Raw genomic sequence first — 17,821 nt, forward strand, 5'->3', positions numbered from 1 at the left:
CATTTATGTCTTTCAAAACATATTTAACTTAAATCTTTTTTGCTCCTCAAACATTTTGTGAAAAGTCTTATCACTTCCCGTTTTCCGCGTTCTTTTGTCGTTTCAAACAAATTTCCGGAAATGCACGAAGTTGCATGTGATAAACGTCACGGAAATTAACGGAAAGGCATGTAATAACATTCCGGAAGCAGTCAATAAAGGTACCTTTATCAGCCCGCTATGGAGTTTCTTAGGAATCTGGTCAATAAACCTAGTAATCCTTTCATAGCCTTTTGATATTTTCAAAAGTTATTGAACTGTAAAATTTTAGTAATATTTTATACAAGTATATGATAAACATCAATATAGACTCTGCATTAAAAAGATACCCTACACATTGTAATAAATATATGAAACACCGACTATTATTTGATATTTTAATAGTTATTTATTTTCCGAGTACTTCTGTTATTGGTGTTGTTAAGTTGTAATATATTTCCACTAATAGAGATGCTTTAGCGTTGTTGGTCATAGCAGCATGAACTTTTATGTTGTTATGATTACGATGCATCCAGTGACCACCATTCGATACCTCTTGGGATTGATTGTTGTACAGAAACTTATGTAACATTGATGATGCAACCTGATTTTCTTCAATCTTAAAATATGTAACAGGTATTGAATTCTTTCAAATTAGAAAAAAACAAAAAAAAAAAAACCACACAAGTTTTTCCTATGCGATTAAGTTTTAAATCTGCTATTATCGTTTAATGCTGAAATATTTTTCATTAAATTATAATATAGGATTTGTATCAACTGTTCGGTAATGATAACATTGAGGGTATTTCAAATGTACACACCGGTTTGTTTGGTGTTGTTTTTGTTCAAACTTTGAATTTGTTGATCTGAGGGTCACTATTTTGATCTGAGGGTCACTGATGAGTCTTGTGTAGACGAAACGCGCGTCTGGCGTATCAAATGATAATCCTGGTACCTTTGATAACTGTTTACACCACTGGGTCGATGCCATTGCTGGTGGACGTTTCGTCCCTGAGGGTATCACAGGACTAGTAGTTAGCACTTCGGTGTTGACATGAATATCAATTATATAATCATTTCAATAAATTTCCTGTTGACCAAACTTAATTTTTTTGGAAAAAAAAATGATTTTCTTATCCCAGGAATAGATTACCTTAGCCTTATGTGGCACAACCTTTTGGAATTTTGGGTCCTCAAGGCTTTTCAAACTTTGTACTTTATAACTATTTTGCTCTGAGTGCACTGATGAGTCTTGTGTATTAAATTATAATCCTGGTACCTTTGATAACTGTATCAGCTAAAGAGCAACTTATGTCCGAACTATTCTTGTTACGTCATTTACCTGAACGTTAAACCTATTAGAATATACACCATATACCATAGGAACTGACCACATGACCTCGATCTGTGTGTCTGTACCTTCAACAGTGTACGTTAGAGTTCCAGCTGTTCCATATGTAGCATCTGATAATAGATTTAAACGATCGATATTTACAAAATTGAATTTCTACCAATTAAAATTTTTAATCAAGTTTTAAGTTCCCTTTACAAGCATCATATTCTAGTCATATTCTAAAGAATCGAGAGTATAGAAAAAATGAACCAACACTCCTATATTGCAAAAAAAAAATAATCAACCAATAAATGAGAAACACATATGACAGACATGAAACCATATTTAACCTGACAAAATAGCAACCAATATTTAAGTAAGAATGGTTCTATGATTCCGTAAAGTGACTACCTCTCAACAAGCTAAATTTTCCATACTCTATTTGATGGGTCAAAATGACGTTCAAGCTCGAAGGTATATTGAATAGGAAACAGTAAGCACGCACATATGCACACTTTTACAAACGAACATGTCCAAAAGTTTTGTGTATATCTTACACTTTTCATTCTCTGATTATTGTAAAATTTCCAATGTAATATAATGTGCCAGTACTCACAATTTGTCTTCTCAAATGTAAATATACCGGCATCACCAGGCAAAATTTCTCTTGGTAGGGGATCTCTGATAATTCCGCTTTCAAGATACCAAGATGGTTCAACTAACTTTCGATTTCCATGATTTGATAATCCAATAGCACATACTCTTGAAACATCAATCTGTGAAGCAACAGCCTTAAGTACACTAAATCCAGCCGTAACAGCAGAGATAATACCGATAACTAGAAATGAAAAATACATTACTATTAATATCAACGTACATATAACAAATGTTATTGAACATAGATAACTAATTGTTCAGTGGCAAATATTTGCTGCATAATCTATTAAAACATATACGAGTGTTCCTGAATTAGCTGTTGCAAAAATAATTAGAGTACAGAGAGAGTTGTACCCATCTCACATGCGTACGAGACATCGAAATTTACACCCCATTCTTTCCGGATATGGCTGCAAATTTATACACTCTGCAAAGGTTTGACTTCCGTCACGGACAATCCGTAAATGACTATTAAAATACTTTACACCAGTAAAAACTGGTTATAACGTTTATAATATCAAAACTCGAAGGATGCTTACATTTTGTTTTTCATTTGTACATAATAATGTATGCATCATTTCGTAGTTCGAAATTTTAAAATCAACTAAAATCATTGTTCGTCGGAAGAGATGAAAACAGAAGCACTGAACTTAAAAAAATCGTTATGTATATAATGTAATAAACTGATTAAATATTTTCAGCAAAAATACTCAAAATTTGAATAATAGTGCATTGTACTGTGATGGGGGTAAAATACATACCTCGCGTTTTAGGTACTCCAAGGTTTGTTAAGTTATGGAACCCGTCATTGGTTTCCATCAAATTATCTAAATCTACTTCTTCCACTTCAGCTTTTCTCGCTGCATCTTCAAGGTTGTATTTGTCTTGGTTGTTAGGTAAAGCCACTTGTAATTGGATACTGAAATATTGAAATATATTACCTAAAGTAGCTTCCATGTCATTTGGTATTTTGTGCATGGAGTTGTTTTGTTGGCAATCATTCCATATCTTTATGTTAATGAAATATTTAAGTTTAAGTCTTCCCGTCTTTTTTTAAATGCCATTTTAGTTTATTTTCTGTCGTTTAGTTGTATTTGTCTGTCCTCTCCTCTAGAAATCATTATTTTTATTTTTATAATGTTTACTACAGAGGATTTCGTTTTCGACCGTTTACCTACTTTATGGTTGGACATTCTGTCACTCGGTCACACATGCTAAAACAATTGAAATAATGATTATTTGTCATTTGTTACTAAAGTTAAAATAATTGAAACGTTAGCTGTGAACTGCTTATAACTATTTCCCCAAGGATAAATAAGGATGAAACGTGGTTACAAATTTATATAAAATCAATCATGACTACACATATTCAAATGTTATATATTATTAACCAAAAACAAAAACAAATATACTCACAACAAGGCTAATAACACAAATGATTCTTTTAACAACATACCAGCAGTTTAATCTGAAAAAAATACGTAAAGTAAAATAGCAATAATACTGAACTCCAGGGGAAATTCAAAACGGAAAGTTCTTTATCAAATGACAAAATATTAAGCTCAAACACATCAAACAAACGGGTAACAACTGTCATATTCCTGACTTGGTACAGGAATTTCTTTGTGTAGAAAATGGTGGATTATTCTTGTTTTTATTGCTAGCTAAACCTCTCACTTGTATGAGTGTTGCACAGAATTCCATTATATTGACAACAATGTGTGAGCAAAACATACAGACATGATAGGTAAATATGTAAAAAAAATAGAGTACAGCAGTCAAGATTGTATTATAATGATAATCACTATAAAAGCAAATAACTATTCGTACGAAAGAGAAACAAAGTGGCATATAGACACACAATAGACAAAGTACATAAATGGTAAACAAGAATATAAAAATGAAAATGGTGCAATGTTTAAGTTTGTATTCTTTATTGTGATTTTAATTGTGTATATTCTCGCTGAATGTATCAATATCGAATGTCCCGATTTGTTGATAAAAGATTATTTGGCGTTTATGCAAGGAATTCAAAAGGTACACACAACCATAATACGAATACATATAAAATACTTCATTTTACTGTTTAAATATCGTTTACTTACTGTTGAAACAACACTTATTATCAGACAAATTGCAGACTGATAAGAACTTTCCTTAATCTTTCCTTGTACAAGAGTATGACCCGTCACTTTCTATTAAGATAATCATAACGTCACACAATTGCACAATATATGGATTGCTAAGTAAACTGCGTTTTACAATCTGAGAAATCCGAAATAAAGTAGTAGTTGGAAAAAAATATAGACAAATGAAAGAAATAAAGATAAATGAGTTTAATACCAATAAACCGTTCTTCTAGATATAAAAAAGGGTAACTGGAAAAAATGTAAACGAAAACATCAGCTTGGTAACAAAGTACACTGTGGCAAAATGTCAATCGTTTGCACTCAGATATGTAACGTCTGAATTCAAAACGAAGCTGCGAAATAAAAATTATAAAAGTACGTGAATCCGACACATTGATGTATACTCATTAAATATATAAAAAAGTGGAAGGAAAACAAAGTACAGCTTATTCGTGTTATTGTAGATATAAGAGATTTTAAAAGATCTCAAAGAAACAACCAACAGACCCCTTCTTCTTCATAATTATAATCTAAAAACGGGGTTTACAATTTTTTTTTTTTAAATGTAAATAAACTCATCATAGATACCCGGACTAAATTTTGTATATACGCCAGACGCGCGTTTCGTCTACTTAAGACTCATCAGTGACGCTCGAATCCAATATAGTTAAAAAGGCCAAATAAAGTACGAAGTTGAAGAGCATTGAGGTCTAAAATTCCTAAAATTGTTGCCAAATTCAGCTAAGGTAATCTATGCCTGAGGTAGAAAAGCCTTAGTATTTCAAAAAATTCTAAATTTTGTAAACAGTAAATTTATAAATATACACATATCAATGACAACTCATGTCAGCACAAAAAGTGCTGACTACTGGGCTTGTGATACCCTCGGGAAATAAAACTCCACCAGCAGCGGCATCAACCCAGTGGTTGTAAATAAACTCATCATAGATACCAGGACTAAATTTTGTATATACGCCAGACGCGCGTTTCGTCTACTTAAGACTCATCAGTGACGCTCGAATCCAATAAAGTTAAAAAGGCCAAATAAAGTACGAAGTTGAAGAGCATTGAGGACCAAAATTCCTAAAATTGTTGCCAAATTCAGCTAAGGTAATCTATGCCTGAGGTAGAAAAGCCTTAGTATTTCAAAAAATTCTTAATTTTGTAAACAGTAAATTTATAAATATAAACATATCAATGACAACTCATGTCAGTACAAAAAGTGCTGACTACTGGGCTTGTGATACCTTCGGGGAAATAAATCTCCACCAGCAGCGGCATCGAACCAGTGGTTGTAAATAAACTCATCATAGATACCAGGACTAAATTTTGTATATACGCCAGACGCGCGTTTCGTCTACTTAAGACTCATCAGTGACGCTCGAATCCAATAAAGTTAAAAAGGCCAAATAAAGTACGAAGTTGAAGAGCATTGAGGACCAAAATTCCTAAAATTGTTGCCAAATTCAGCCAAAGTAATCGATGCCTGAGGTAGAAAAGCCTTAGTATTTTAAAAAATTCTAAATTTTGTAAACAGTAAATTTATAAATATAAACATATCAATGACAACTCATGTCAGCACAAAAAGTGCTGACTACTGGGCTTGTGATACCCTCGGGGAAATAAAACTCCACCAACAGCGGCATCGACCTAGTGGTTGTAAATAAACTCATCACAGATACCAGGACTAAATTTTGTATATAGGTCAGACGCGCATTTCGTCTACTTAAGACACATCAGTGACGCTCGAATCCAATAAAGTTAAAAAGGCCAAATAAAGTACGAAGTTGAAGAGCATTGAGGACCAAAATTCCTAAAATTGTTGCCAAATTCAGCTAAGGTAATCTATGCCTGAGGTAGAAAAGCCGTAGTATTTTAAAAAATTCTAAATTTTGTAAACAGTAAATTTATAAATATAAACATATCAATGACAACTCATGTCAGCACAAAAAGTGCTGACTACTGGGCTTGTGATACCCTCGGGGAAATAAAACTCCACCAGCAGCGGCATCGACCCAGTGGTTGTAAATAAACTCATCATAGATACCAGGACTAAATTTTGTATATACGCCAGACGCGCGTTTCGTCTACTTAAGGCTCATCAGTGACGCTCGAATCCAATAAAGTTAAAAAGGCCAAATAAAGTACGAAGTTGAAGAGCATTGAGGACCAAAATTCCTAAAATTGTTGCCAAATTCAGCTAAGGTAATCTATGCCTGAGGTAGAAAAGCTTTAGTATTTCAAAAAATTCCAAATTTTGTAAACAGTAAATTTATAAATATAAACATATCAATGACAACTCATGTCAGTACAAAAAGTGCTGACTACTGGGCTTGTGATACCCTCGGGGAAATAAATCTCCACCAGCAGCGGCATCGACCCAGTGGTTGTAAATAAACTCATCATAGATACCAGGACTAAATTTTGTATATACGCCAGACGCGCGTTTCGTCTACTTAAGACTCATCAGTGACGCTCGAATCCAATAAAGTTAAAAAGGCCAAATAAAGAACGAAGTTGAAGAGCATTGAGGACCAAAATTCCTAAAATTGTTGCCATATTCAACTAAGGTAATCTATGCCTGAGGTAGAAAAGCCTTAGTATTTTAAAAAATTCTAAATTTTGTAAACAGTAAATTTATAAATATAAACATATCAATGACAACTCACAAATGACAAATTGTTGCCAAATTCAGCTAAGGTAATCTATCTAAGGTAATCTAATACTCAGTCGTGTGCGGGTTTTACACTCTGTGGTGAAGACCCATTTGTGACCTTGGGCGGTTTTATTCTTTTTAGTCGGATTTTTGTCTCTTAGACAGATTCCCAATTTCTATACTAAATTTGACATTATCCTGCCACGTTTAAGTGTGACGTCACTTTTGTGTGTCAATGTCTTCGGCTAACATAATCATTGTTCGGCCACATGCTTTTTATGTGCTGATTTAGGTTTTGTTACGTATTCTTTTTTATTCTGTGCACGTGGTATGTCAGCACTTCGGTGTTAACATGTACATCTTCTATCATATAGTTATTTTTATAAATTTATTGTTTGCAAAAGTATGAATTATTCTAAATACGAAGGATTTTCTTAACCAAGGCAGATAAACTTAGCTGAATTTGGCAAAACTTTTTGGTCCTCAATGCTCTTCAACTTTGTACTTGTTTTGGCTTGCGAACTTTTTTTTTATCTTAGCGCCACTGATGAGAGTCTTATGTAGATGAAACACGCGTCTGGCGTATTAAATTATAAATCTGGTACCTTATGATAGCTATTTTTTGTGTATTTCTCTGTCCTGTATGCCGTCTCCAATTTATTTGTTTTGTAGTCCTGTCATATAATGTTGTCATTTTAATGTTAAATAAAATTGTATAATAAACAAGCATAGCCGAACCTTGATTTAGAAGAATACCTAAACAAATCTCTGACACGTGACTGTTCCATATGAGACTTTGGCGAATCATAAGTCCGTCATGCCTTCAATGTACATAACTTTAACAGCAAATCTGAGGACTCACCATGTTTGTATTGGATATCTAAGCCTCCGTGCAAACCAAGGTACATTGCCGGCCAATTTGCATGTTCTACAAAGGAATTGTAAATAAGGTTAACAAAAAGTATGTCCGCAGTGAAAGAGATCTTCATCAATACTGTGAAAATCTTTACTTATGCAGTGGTATTAACCATATGTGAATTCTAATAAACTCTAAAGCACTTCTGAATAATTTTAAATCTCTATCTTTCAATTCATCATACCACCATACCTTATGTGAAATTGAAAATTGTCTAAACAATATAATCCTTAATGCTTTTAAAAATAAAAATTGTAGCATACACCATAAATCAATTACTTTGGTATATCATACGACATATTTGTTAATAGTGAACAAGAAGGTAAAACATGCTGCACAGAGGAACAAGTGAGCAGTTTGCTGGAGTTTCTTATTGATAACATATTTTTTGAAATTGTACGCATTCCTATAGGATCGAACTGCTCGCCTCTCCTTGCATGGCTGTGTACTTATTTTCATTTGATTCAGGGTCAAAAACGAGGAGATCAAGTCAGCCAGATTGTTTGATTTCACACTCAGATATATTGATGATGTTCTTTCCATTACCAATCCAAATTTTTCTGATTGGGTTCCATTGATATATCCTCCAGAACTTCAAATTAGTTATATAACATATACGGCTTCATGCACTTTATTTTTAGACTTATTTGAATTTGACATATTTAAAAAGCGGTCATTCAAGTAGCAGAATTTATGACAAACGAGACGATTTTAATATTGAAATTATCAATTTTCCACCTTAGTTGTAATTTACCAGCTTCACTTGCATATGGGATAAACATTTCCAAACTCATTTTGTATTCCAGACCATGCAGCTGCTACACAGACTTTATAAAACCTCTGGGCAGAAAGTTGATGAACTAGTATGGAACGCCATGACTGCCTTATGTTAATGGTCAGCATTATATGCAGTGCTCACAACATTATATGCAGTGCTCACACCATTAAATGCAGTGCTCACAACATTATATTAAGTGCTCACAACATTATTTTAAGTGCTCACAACATTATATTAAGTGCTCACAACATTATATTAAGTGCTCACAACATTATACGCAGTGGTACAAACATTATATGCAGTGGTCACAACATTATATGAAGTGGTCAAAACATTATATGAAGTGGTCACAACATTATATGAAGTGGTCACAACATTATATTTTTTTTTTGCTGATGAAGGTGATGATCAGTGATGGTGATGATGATGTTTGATGTATGATGAGATTGATGTATGATGAGATCATTCGGTAAACTTCGTTTTTTTAGCGGATATTTTAGAATCCATAATTGGTAATGCCAAGCTAACAATTAAAGTCATGTTATCATTAATGCAGTATCCAATAGAATAAAATTCAAAACAGTGTGGCTGTGGCCATTGATTGACACATTAAATTCATCCATTGACTGGAACAATTTAGGTGAACGTTTGTATGTAACGAACACTGCTCACTATGTACTTTTTAAAGACACTTAAACTATGGGGTCACCAAAGGTTCTCAACACCTTAATAAAGTAATTCGAAAAATTAATCAGAAATAACACGATGTTTTGATTTATATCAATTACATAAATCAAAACATAAAGGTTATTCCTGATTAATTTTTCGAATTATTTTATAATTAAAGGCGTTAAGAAACCTTTGGTGACCCCACAGTTTAAATGTCTATCGTAGGTACGTCGTGAACAGTGGTCGTTACAGACAAACGTTCACGTAAATTGTCCCAGTCAATGGATGAATTTAATGTGTCAATCAATGGCCACAGTCACACTGTTTTGAATTTCATTCTATTTAAAACTAATTGAAATAAGTAAGGAAAAGATGAAACTAGGTGAATGAACGAAGTAGTTCTGTTCGTCGTAAGAAATGCGAATGGCAAAATGTAAGTTAAATAATAAAAAGTTTATTTAATGAAATATCGAAGGAAAATTTGTATGAAATATTCCTCGAGTTCATTTCCTACTGAAGAACTTAAGCAAGGTGCCACTTTATAGTCCGTACTCAGTTTTAAAAATCTTAATTACCTTTTAAATAAAATAGTCAGTTTTCTATAACACCTAAGTGCCATATTACGCTAGCTTATATATGTCATAATAGAGTCATTTTTGGCATCGATTTTCAGAATTTGGCATTTTTACATGAATAAGTATCTAACAGATATGGAAAATGCAGTTTAAAGCATTTCATTGTAGGTGTTTAACATAACTTTACATCAATTATTCCATTTTTTACAAGCTTTTCAGCATGCCAAGTAGTTTGTCTTCTAAATATGATCAGCAGTCTTATATAGAGATATAAACTTTCATAAGACCCAGTTTAACATTTTCATTTAAAGTTATCATCTCTTATGAAAACTCAGTTTGTGGGGGTGAATAAAACGTTTACTTCGTTTGTTCGTCAGTCTGCACGGTTAATATACAAAAACGTGGTATGCTTGCCAATGAAACAACTTTCCACAAGAGATAAAATGACACCACAGAAATTAACAACTAAACGGCCACAGTACGGCCTTCAACATTGAGCAAAGCTCATACCGCATAGTCAGCTATAGAAGGTCTCGAAATGATAAACGTAAAACATTCCTTATTTATGTACAAATAAAAGATCGAAAAACGAACATGTATATAACACATTAAAAAACGACAACCACTGAAATACAGGCTCCTCCTGACTTGGGACAGACTCAAATATATAGAATGTGGCAGGTTTTAACATGTTAGCAGGATACCAACCCTTCCTCTAACCTGGGACAGTGGCGTAACAGAACAACATAAGAACTAACTATGAAAATCAGTTGTGAAAGGCTTAACTGATCAGATGGATACAAATATAAATACATCTAACAAAAAAATAGAGTCGACGTAGGCGGGTACTTGTATATCCCAACAACAACAAAAAAAAACACTAGAAGTACTGATCTGAGAGTACTCGCAGTTACTGACAGCTAGTTCAAAGCCACTAACAATTTTGCTACCAATTTTTTTCCATATCCCATGTTAGGATCAACGTAAAAGGTTGAAAATTTCATATCTGATATTTTTTTCGTTATCTGGAAAGTTACTTTTGACGACGGATCTTGATTGTTTCTGTGGGGCTCCTTTCTCATGGATATGGATCACTCACGGGGAAAAAATTGGAAAATTGTCGAAACCAATTTGACCTTTATGAAAAGCATAGTCCAAATTATATCCTTAAAAGAATCTAATTCACAAACTACATGTAGTTATTTTGCACCAAACATTGCTGTGACATGCCTTTTTAAAATATGATTGAAAATCGTAAATGTTTAAGTAAAATTTTATTTGCAATTGCTGACCAACATTAATAAAAAAAAAAAAAAAAAAAAAAAATGCAATGAACAGTATACTTCTGACAGATATTTGGTTCTAGATCTCCTTGAAAAATACTGGGTCATAACATATCTTAATTACAGTCCCGAGTTATCTGAATATATTTTTTTCAGAAATGCACACTATATCTGTATAAATCTACATGTTTTAATACGACTGCAAAAAAAAAATATGGTCGTATATTGCTGTAACGTCGTCGTCGTCAGCGTCGCTGAAGACAGATGGTTTCCGGATAATAACTTTTGTATAAGTAAATAGAAATCAATTAAATTTTAACACAAGGTTTATAGAGTTTAAGAAAACATTACGGTAATTGTTTTTTTATCCAATAGCAGGCCTCAAGTTTGTCGTCATCATGTGATTGTTAGTGCTTTATTTATAGTTTAGACATCTGATTTATTTATATTTGTTAGAGTAAAGTACATTTTGTATGAGCAATCTAACTATCTTTTTGGATGGTTTGCAGATATAACTTGAAAATTGAATCCTATTATTTTCTATTTAAAAGAAATTTTCCATACTTATCGTGAGTTTAAGAAAACATTACGGTAATTGTTTTTTTTATCCAATAGCAGGCCTCAAGTTTGTCGTCATCATGTGATTGGTTAGTGCTTTATTTATAGTTTAGACATCTGATTTATTTATATTTGTTAGAGTAAAGTACATTTTGTATGAGCAATCTAACTATCTTTTTGGATGGTTTGCAGATATAACTTGAAAATTGAATCCTATTATTTTCTATTTAAAAGAAATTTTCCATACTTATCGTGAGTTTAAGAAAACATTACGGTAATTGTTTTTTTATCCAATAGCAGGCCTCAAGTTTGTCGTCATCATGTGATTGGTTAGTGCTTTATTTATAGTTTAGACATCTGATTTATTTATATTTGTTAGAGTAAAGTACATTTTGTATGAGCAATCTAACTATCTTTTTGGATGGTTTGCAGATATAACTTGAAAATTGAATCCTATTATTTTCTATTTAAAAGAAATTTTCCATACTTATCGTGAGTTTAAGAAAACATTACGGTAATTGTTTTTTTATCGAATAGCAGGCCTCAAGTTTGTCGTCATCATGTGATTGGTTAGTGCTTTATTTATAGTTTAGACATCTGATTTATTTATATTTGTTAGAGTAAAGTACATTTTGTATGAGCAATCTAACTATCTTTTTGGATGGTTTGCAGATATAACTTGAAAATTGAATCCTATTATTTTCTATTTAAAAGAAATTTTCCATACTTATCGTGAGTTTAAGAAAACATTACGGTAATTGTTTTTTTATCCAATAGCAGGCCTCAAGTTTGTCGTCATCATGTGATTGGTTAGTGCTTTATTTATAGTTTAGACACCTTTTTGATCTTTTTGGTCCTCGATGCTGTTCAACTTTGTACTCGTTTCGGCTTTCAAACTTTTGTATCTGGGCGTCACACGTGGGTCTTGTGTGGACAAAATACACTTCTGGCGTATTAAAATTTTGAACTTGTTGCCTTTTGTTGGTTGTTGTTCGTGTGATTCTTTGTCAATTGTGTTCTCCAATTTATTTATATTGTAGTCCTGTGTTGTCATTTTGATGTTATATTTCACATGGCCATAAAAGTGCGAGGTTTGGCATGCCACAAAACCAGGTTCAACCCACCATTTTTTCCTTTAAAAATGCCCTGTACCAAGTCAGGAATATGGCCATTGTTAAATTATAGTTCGTTTCTGTGTGTATTACATTATAACGTTGTGTCGTTTGTTTTCTCTTATTTTTGAGTGTAAATTCACATTGCGATAAGACGTGTCACGGTACTTGTCTATCCCAAATTCATGTATTTGGTTTTGATGTTATATATATATGTTATATTTGTTATTCTCGTGGGATTTTGTCTATGTGTGTTACATTTTAGTGTTATGTCGTTGTTCTCCTCTTATATTTAATGCGTTTCCCTCGGTTTTAGTTTGTTACCCCGATTTTGTTTTTTGTCCATGGATTTATGAGTTTTGAACAGCGGTATACTACTGTTGCCTTTATTTATAACCACTAAAGAAAGGTTGGGATTGATTTGGGGTTATGGTCTTAACTGTTTAGGAATTAGGGGCCAAAAAGGGGGTCCAAATAAACATTTTTGTAGTTTCCAGTCATTAAATGTATGACTCTCTCTGAAATTATACCACAAGTTTCCAAACCACAAAGGGATGGTTATAATTTGCTTGGAGGGGTAGATGGGGGGAGGTGTTATGGTTCAAACCGTTTAGGAATTAGAGGCAAAAAAGGAGGGAAAAACAAGGGTTTCTTGGTTAATGGTCAATTAAGACAATTTGAAACCAGTGCAAGGACGGTAATCCAAATATATTGAGGTAATCCAGATATGTTTGAGTACCTCCCTTACAATGATTTAAAATAATGTGTAAAGAATTTTTTTCCCATAACAGATTTCAAAAATTAAAAAAGACTGAAAAAGTGGGGGATACATTTTTCTTTTCTTCTTCGGGTTGGGGTCAGTATCCAACAGCACAATGTGTTGCACAAAATCAACAAAAAAGGAGGGTATTTTTTTTAATTTTTGGAGGGGGTGGGGCAATTTGCAACAGTGTAGTGCAAAAGCAAAAAAATAAGTATAAATTCAAATTATATAACCAATTTTAAGTTCTTTGACTACAGTTATTCTGCATCAGAAATCAATTATGTGTCAAATATTTAATTACATTCCAAATTCAGACCTGAATCAAGCGTGAATAGTGTGTCCATTTTTGTCCAAACGGTTCAGGGTTGGACCTCTGCGGTCGTATCCAACTGTGTTCGGCGAAGCAATTTATTAAACACTTAAATATATATACATATTAAGTTGTGAATATGGTGAAACTGGTCCTCAAAATAAGTTTAAAATGCCCTGGTGTGGAATAAATTTGTGGTAAATTGATCATACTTCTTAATTTACTTATTTCAATCTGTTTTGAAGATTGTATACTGCCTTAATGATAACATGACTTTAATAACTGTTTAAATTTGTTTGCTGGGCATTACCAATTATAGATTCGGTAATTTCCGCTAAAAAACGAAGTTTACCGAATGATCTCATCATACATCAATCTCATCATACATCATCATCACCATCACCGATCATCACCTTCATCAACAAAAAACGTATAATATTGTGAGCACTGCATATAATGTTATGAGCACTGCATATAATGCTCATCATTAACGTAAGGCAGTCATGGCGTTCCATAAACTAGGGTTATATCAAAGATCGACGTGTCCTTTTCGAAAAAATGATCATCGGAAAAATACCAGGACCTTGTATATAAATATACCGTATCAACTTCACAAATAATACATAATGGTCATGAAATACAAATTTTAGACATCGACGTTGTTTATAAATTATCTGTATAAATACTAAAATTACGAGGTCCAATTTGTCAGCCGTCATTGGGTAAAAACGACAAATCAAAGAATTCAACTCTATATATATATGGAAAGCCTCAGCTGTCATATATTAGAGATTTGCATAACGTTATGCTGAAGTTTACAATGTAAGGTTAATACAGCGTGATGATGAATTAAATCATCAAAATGAAAACTTTAAATAATAAAATGCAAAGTTGAATCTGCGTTGTGTTGACTTGCAACTTCAAGTGTTGATGTTGTGAAAGGATCGTGGTGAGCCACGGCGTTATGATGATATGCTTATACCACGTAATGTTGAGTTGAAATTACATGTTGTTAAGTTGACATTACACGATGTTAACTTGATACTGGATAATGTTTAGACGTACTTTTCGGCTGTTAGGATAACAAATGAAACGAAAAGTTGAACTTCATGATGTTGACTTATTATTAATAAATGTAAAGCTTAGATATCACTATGTTATATCATTATAATGTCACGATAGGTTTATCATAATGTATGTAGTCTTTAAACTACACTATGTAAAGCTAAACTAGCATACTGTTATATTACTTTAATGCCACGATAAGCTAACTATACAATATTTTCACTAGATATTACAGTTTAAAGTACGTGTTGTTGAGCTAGGGTTGCACAATGTTAAATCAGTATTATGTCATGATAAGCTAACCATACAATATTCTCACTAGATATTACACGACGTACAGTTGAAAGTACGTGTTGTTGAGCTGGGATTGCACAATGTCAAATCAATATTATGTCACAATAAGCTAACCATACAATATGCTCACTAGAAATTACACGACGTACAGTTGAAAGTTCTTGTTGTTGAGCTAGGATTGCACAATGTTGAATCAGTATTATGTCACGATAAGCTAACCATACAATATTCTCACTAGATATTACACGATGTACAGTTGAAAGTACGTGTTGTTGAGCTAGGATTGCACAATGTTAAATCAATATAATGTCACGATAAGCTAACCATACAATATGCTCACTAGAAATTACACGACGTACAGTTGAAAGTACGTGTTGTTGAGCTAGGATTGCACAATGTTAAATCAGTATTATGCCACGATAAGCTAACCATACAATATCCTCACTAGATATTACACGACGTACAGTTGAAAGTACGTGTTGTTGAGCTAGAATTGCACAATGTTAAATCAATATTATGTCACGATAAGCTAACCATACAATATGCTCACTAGAAATTACGCGACGTACAGTTGAAAGTACGTGTTGTTGAGCTAGGATTGCACAATGTTAAATCAGTATTATGTCATGATAAGCTACCAATGCAATATGCTCACTAGAAATTACACGACGTACAGTTGAAAGTACGTGTTGTTGAGCTAGGATTGCACAATGTTAAATCAGTATTATGTCATGATAAGCTACCAATGCAATATGCTCACTAGAAATTACACGACGTACAGTTGAAAGTACGTGTTGTTGAGCTAGGATTGCACAATGTTATATCATAATTATGTCGCGATAGGCTTATTTAACATTATTTTGACACAAAACGACACGAAGGTGGAAAAAAGGACCACTGATGTAGGACCTGAGGTATCTTGCAAATAGTGCTGCATATGCGTAGTAGATATATGATATAAAAAGAGAATGAATTAAAAATACATTATTCTAGTTTCTATTTACACTGTTACAGTACGGTCCGTATATCATTTTAAAATAGTGAAAAGTTTTCCAATTGTAGAATTTTGGAATTTAAAAAGTTTTGAATTTTTCAAGTTAAATTTTCAACAAAATTAATACTTGAAATTTTAAAATTATTGATATCGTTTTTAGATTTTATAGTTTAGATTTTTGATTAATCTTTAAAAGTACTAAACTTAACGTAAAGTTTTGATTATTTCGCCTTTTTTAAAGTTTGATTTTTTAAAGTTTCAAAATTAAAAAGGGGCTGCAAAAGTTTATGTATACAATGAGACCAGAGGCAGGCAGTTGATAATATATTGCCTTGTATCATTGATTCCAGTTCAAAGTATTGATACGGAAGAAATTTTTAATCTATGGTGTCGCTAAGAACGTAGTGCTAGCCGTGAATGTTGGAGGTTGTTGATATCTGTTTTACAGTGTTAGCCGCTTAGAGTAACCAAAAGATCAAATATTAGTAGCTTGGTGCCAGGAAACTGTTTTAATATATGTAAATAAACTTATCATAGATAGACGCCATGCAGGTTGGAAATTTTGTATTTGCAGCAGCCTCGCGTTTCGTCTACAAAAAAACCTAACCAGTCACGCTCGAAACAAATAAAATTAAAAAGACCAAATCAAATATGATCAAAAAGGCCAAATAAAGTAAACGTTACCATTCAACTAATCGTTCTGGTTTTATCTTAAAGCTCAATACATTCATATCATATAAACGTTTACCATAAATATTTTTCAGCTTGCAAATCTATGTAATAGTTACCGCTGTTCATTAAGCTCCCATCTATTTATTTGTAGGTGTCGGCATTTTGAAAATTGAAATTTTAAACAAGTTTATATTTAACTCCTTTCCACTTTGCGGATGCGAGTCGGCTGCCTTGTAGCGGCATTGCCATGCTCTTTTTTGAGATCTAAGGGTGTCTTTTACGTGCAAGAGATTTGACTCTCTCTTAACACTGGTCAGCAATTTATGGTCCTCTTCCGACGGACTGTCACTGTTAAGGCAATAAAGGGAACCAGATGTTTTTTGCTAGTTCCGTGTTTGTGATTTGTCCATTTTTAAGTTATCGCACAACAATCAAATTTCAGGCCAAGTACTCCTCACGTTAAGAACCCCTGCAGTGACTCGTTGCAAGGAAAGATTTCTGTACCTATTCAATATATCATCTTTTTTTCCAGTAGCATATACGACTCTTACCTATTCTACCTGTTGTATATCATGTTAATTTGTTATAATCTTGAACATACATGTAATATTTGCCACTGTCAACCATCAATCAATAATTTAGAATAGGTCGTTTTACTAAAAAAAAAATGGGTTTCAACTCCCTTGGGCAAAGTGGTCCTATTCTGTCTGAGAAAAGGCTCCGCGTTAACTTTGTCGACCGTACTTTGACCTATAATGGTTTACATTTACAAATTGTGATTGTGATGGAGAGTTTTCACATTGACACTTATACCACATCTTCTTATATCTACTTAGTTGGAATTTGATATTTCAACTTTCCATTTGGTCAAACACCTCTTAAATTGTTTTGGTTCTTATATTTACTTGGCTTTCAAATATTCGAATATTTTGAGCGTTCCGTAGGTAAATGCTTTACTTAAAAATTCAGCGTTTTACATTGCCCTGGTTTTTCGAGAGCACATTTGGTGTGTGGCCAAAATGGCAAAATTCATTGTGCA

At 33.0% G+C, this 17,821-nt stretch overlaps 1 protein-coding gene across 1 annotated transcript; it reads right to left on the reverse strand.

Annotated features, from left to right (window-relative positions):
* Positions 1–402: 402 nt before the first annotated feature.
* LOC143056306 (uncharacterized) lies at positions 403–4,211 on the reverse strand. Its single transcript, XM_076229391.1, has 6 exons — positions 4,114–4,211; positions 3,425–3,476; positions 2,770–2,927; positions 1,968–2,189; positions 1,361–1,482; positions 403–637 (listed from the first exon to the last, which is right to left on the reverse strand). The coding sequence occupies exons 2-6, from the start codon at positions 3,460–3,462 to the stop codon at positions 428–430; spliced, it is 750 nt and encodes a 249-aa protein (XP_076085506.1). The 5' UTR covers positions 3,463–3,476; positions 4,114–4,211; the 3' UTR covers positions 403–427.
* Between the last annotated feature and the right edge of the window lie 13,610 nt (positions 4,212–17,821).

The sequence above is a fragment of the Mytilus galloprovincialis genome, chromosome 13 (genome assembly GCF_965363235.1).
Source record: "Mytilus galloprovincialis chromosome 13, xbMytGall1.hap1.1, whole genome shotgun sequence".
Classification (NCBI taxonomy): Eukaryota; Metazoa; Mollusca; class Bivalvia; order Mytilida; family Mytilidae; genus Mytilus; species Mytilus galloprovincialis.

Coding starts and splice junctions, on each gene's coding strand:
- LOC143056306 (XM_076229391.1), bottom strand. CDS start 3,462: ATGTTGTTAAAAGAATCATTTGTGTTATTAGCCTTGTT. Junction 2,190..2,769: donor TGGAGTACCTAAAACGCGAG/GTATGTATTTTA, acceptor TTTCATTTCTAG/TTATCGGTATTATCTCTGCT. Junction 1,483..1,967: donor TACATTTGAGAAGACAAATT/GTGAGTACTGGC, acceptor ATCTATTATCAG/ATGCTACATATGGAACAGCT.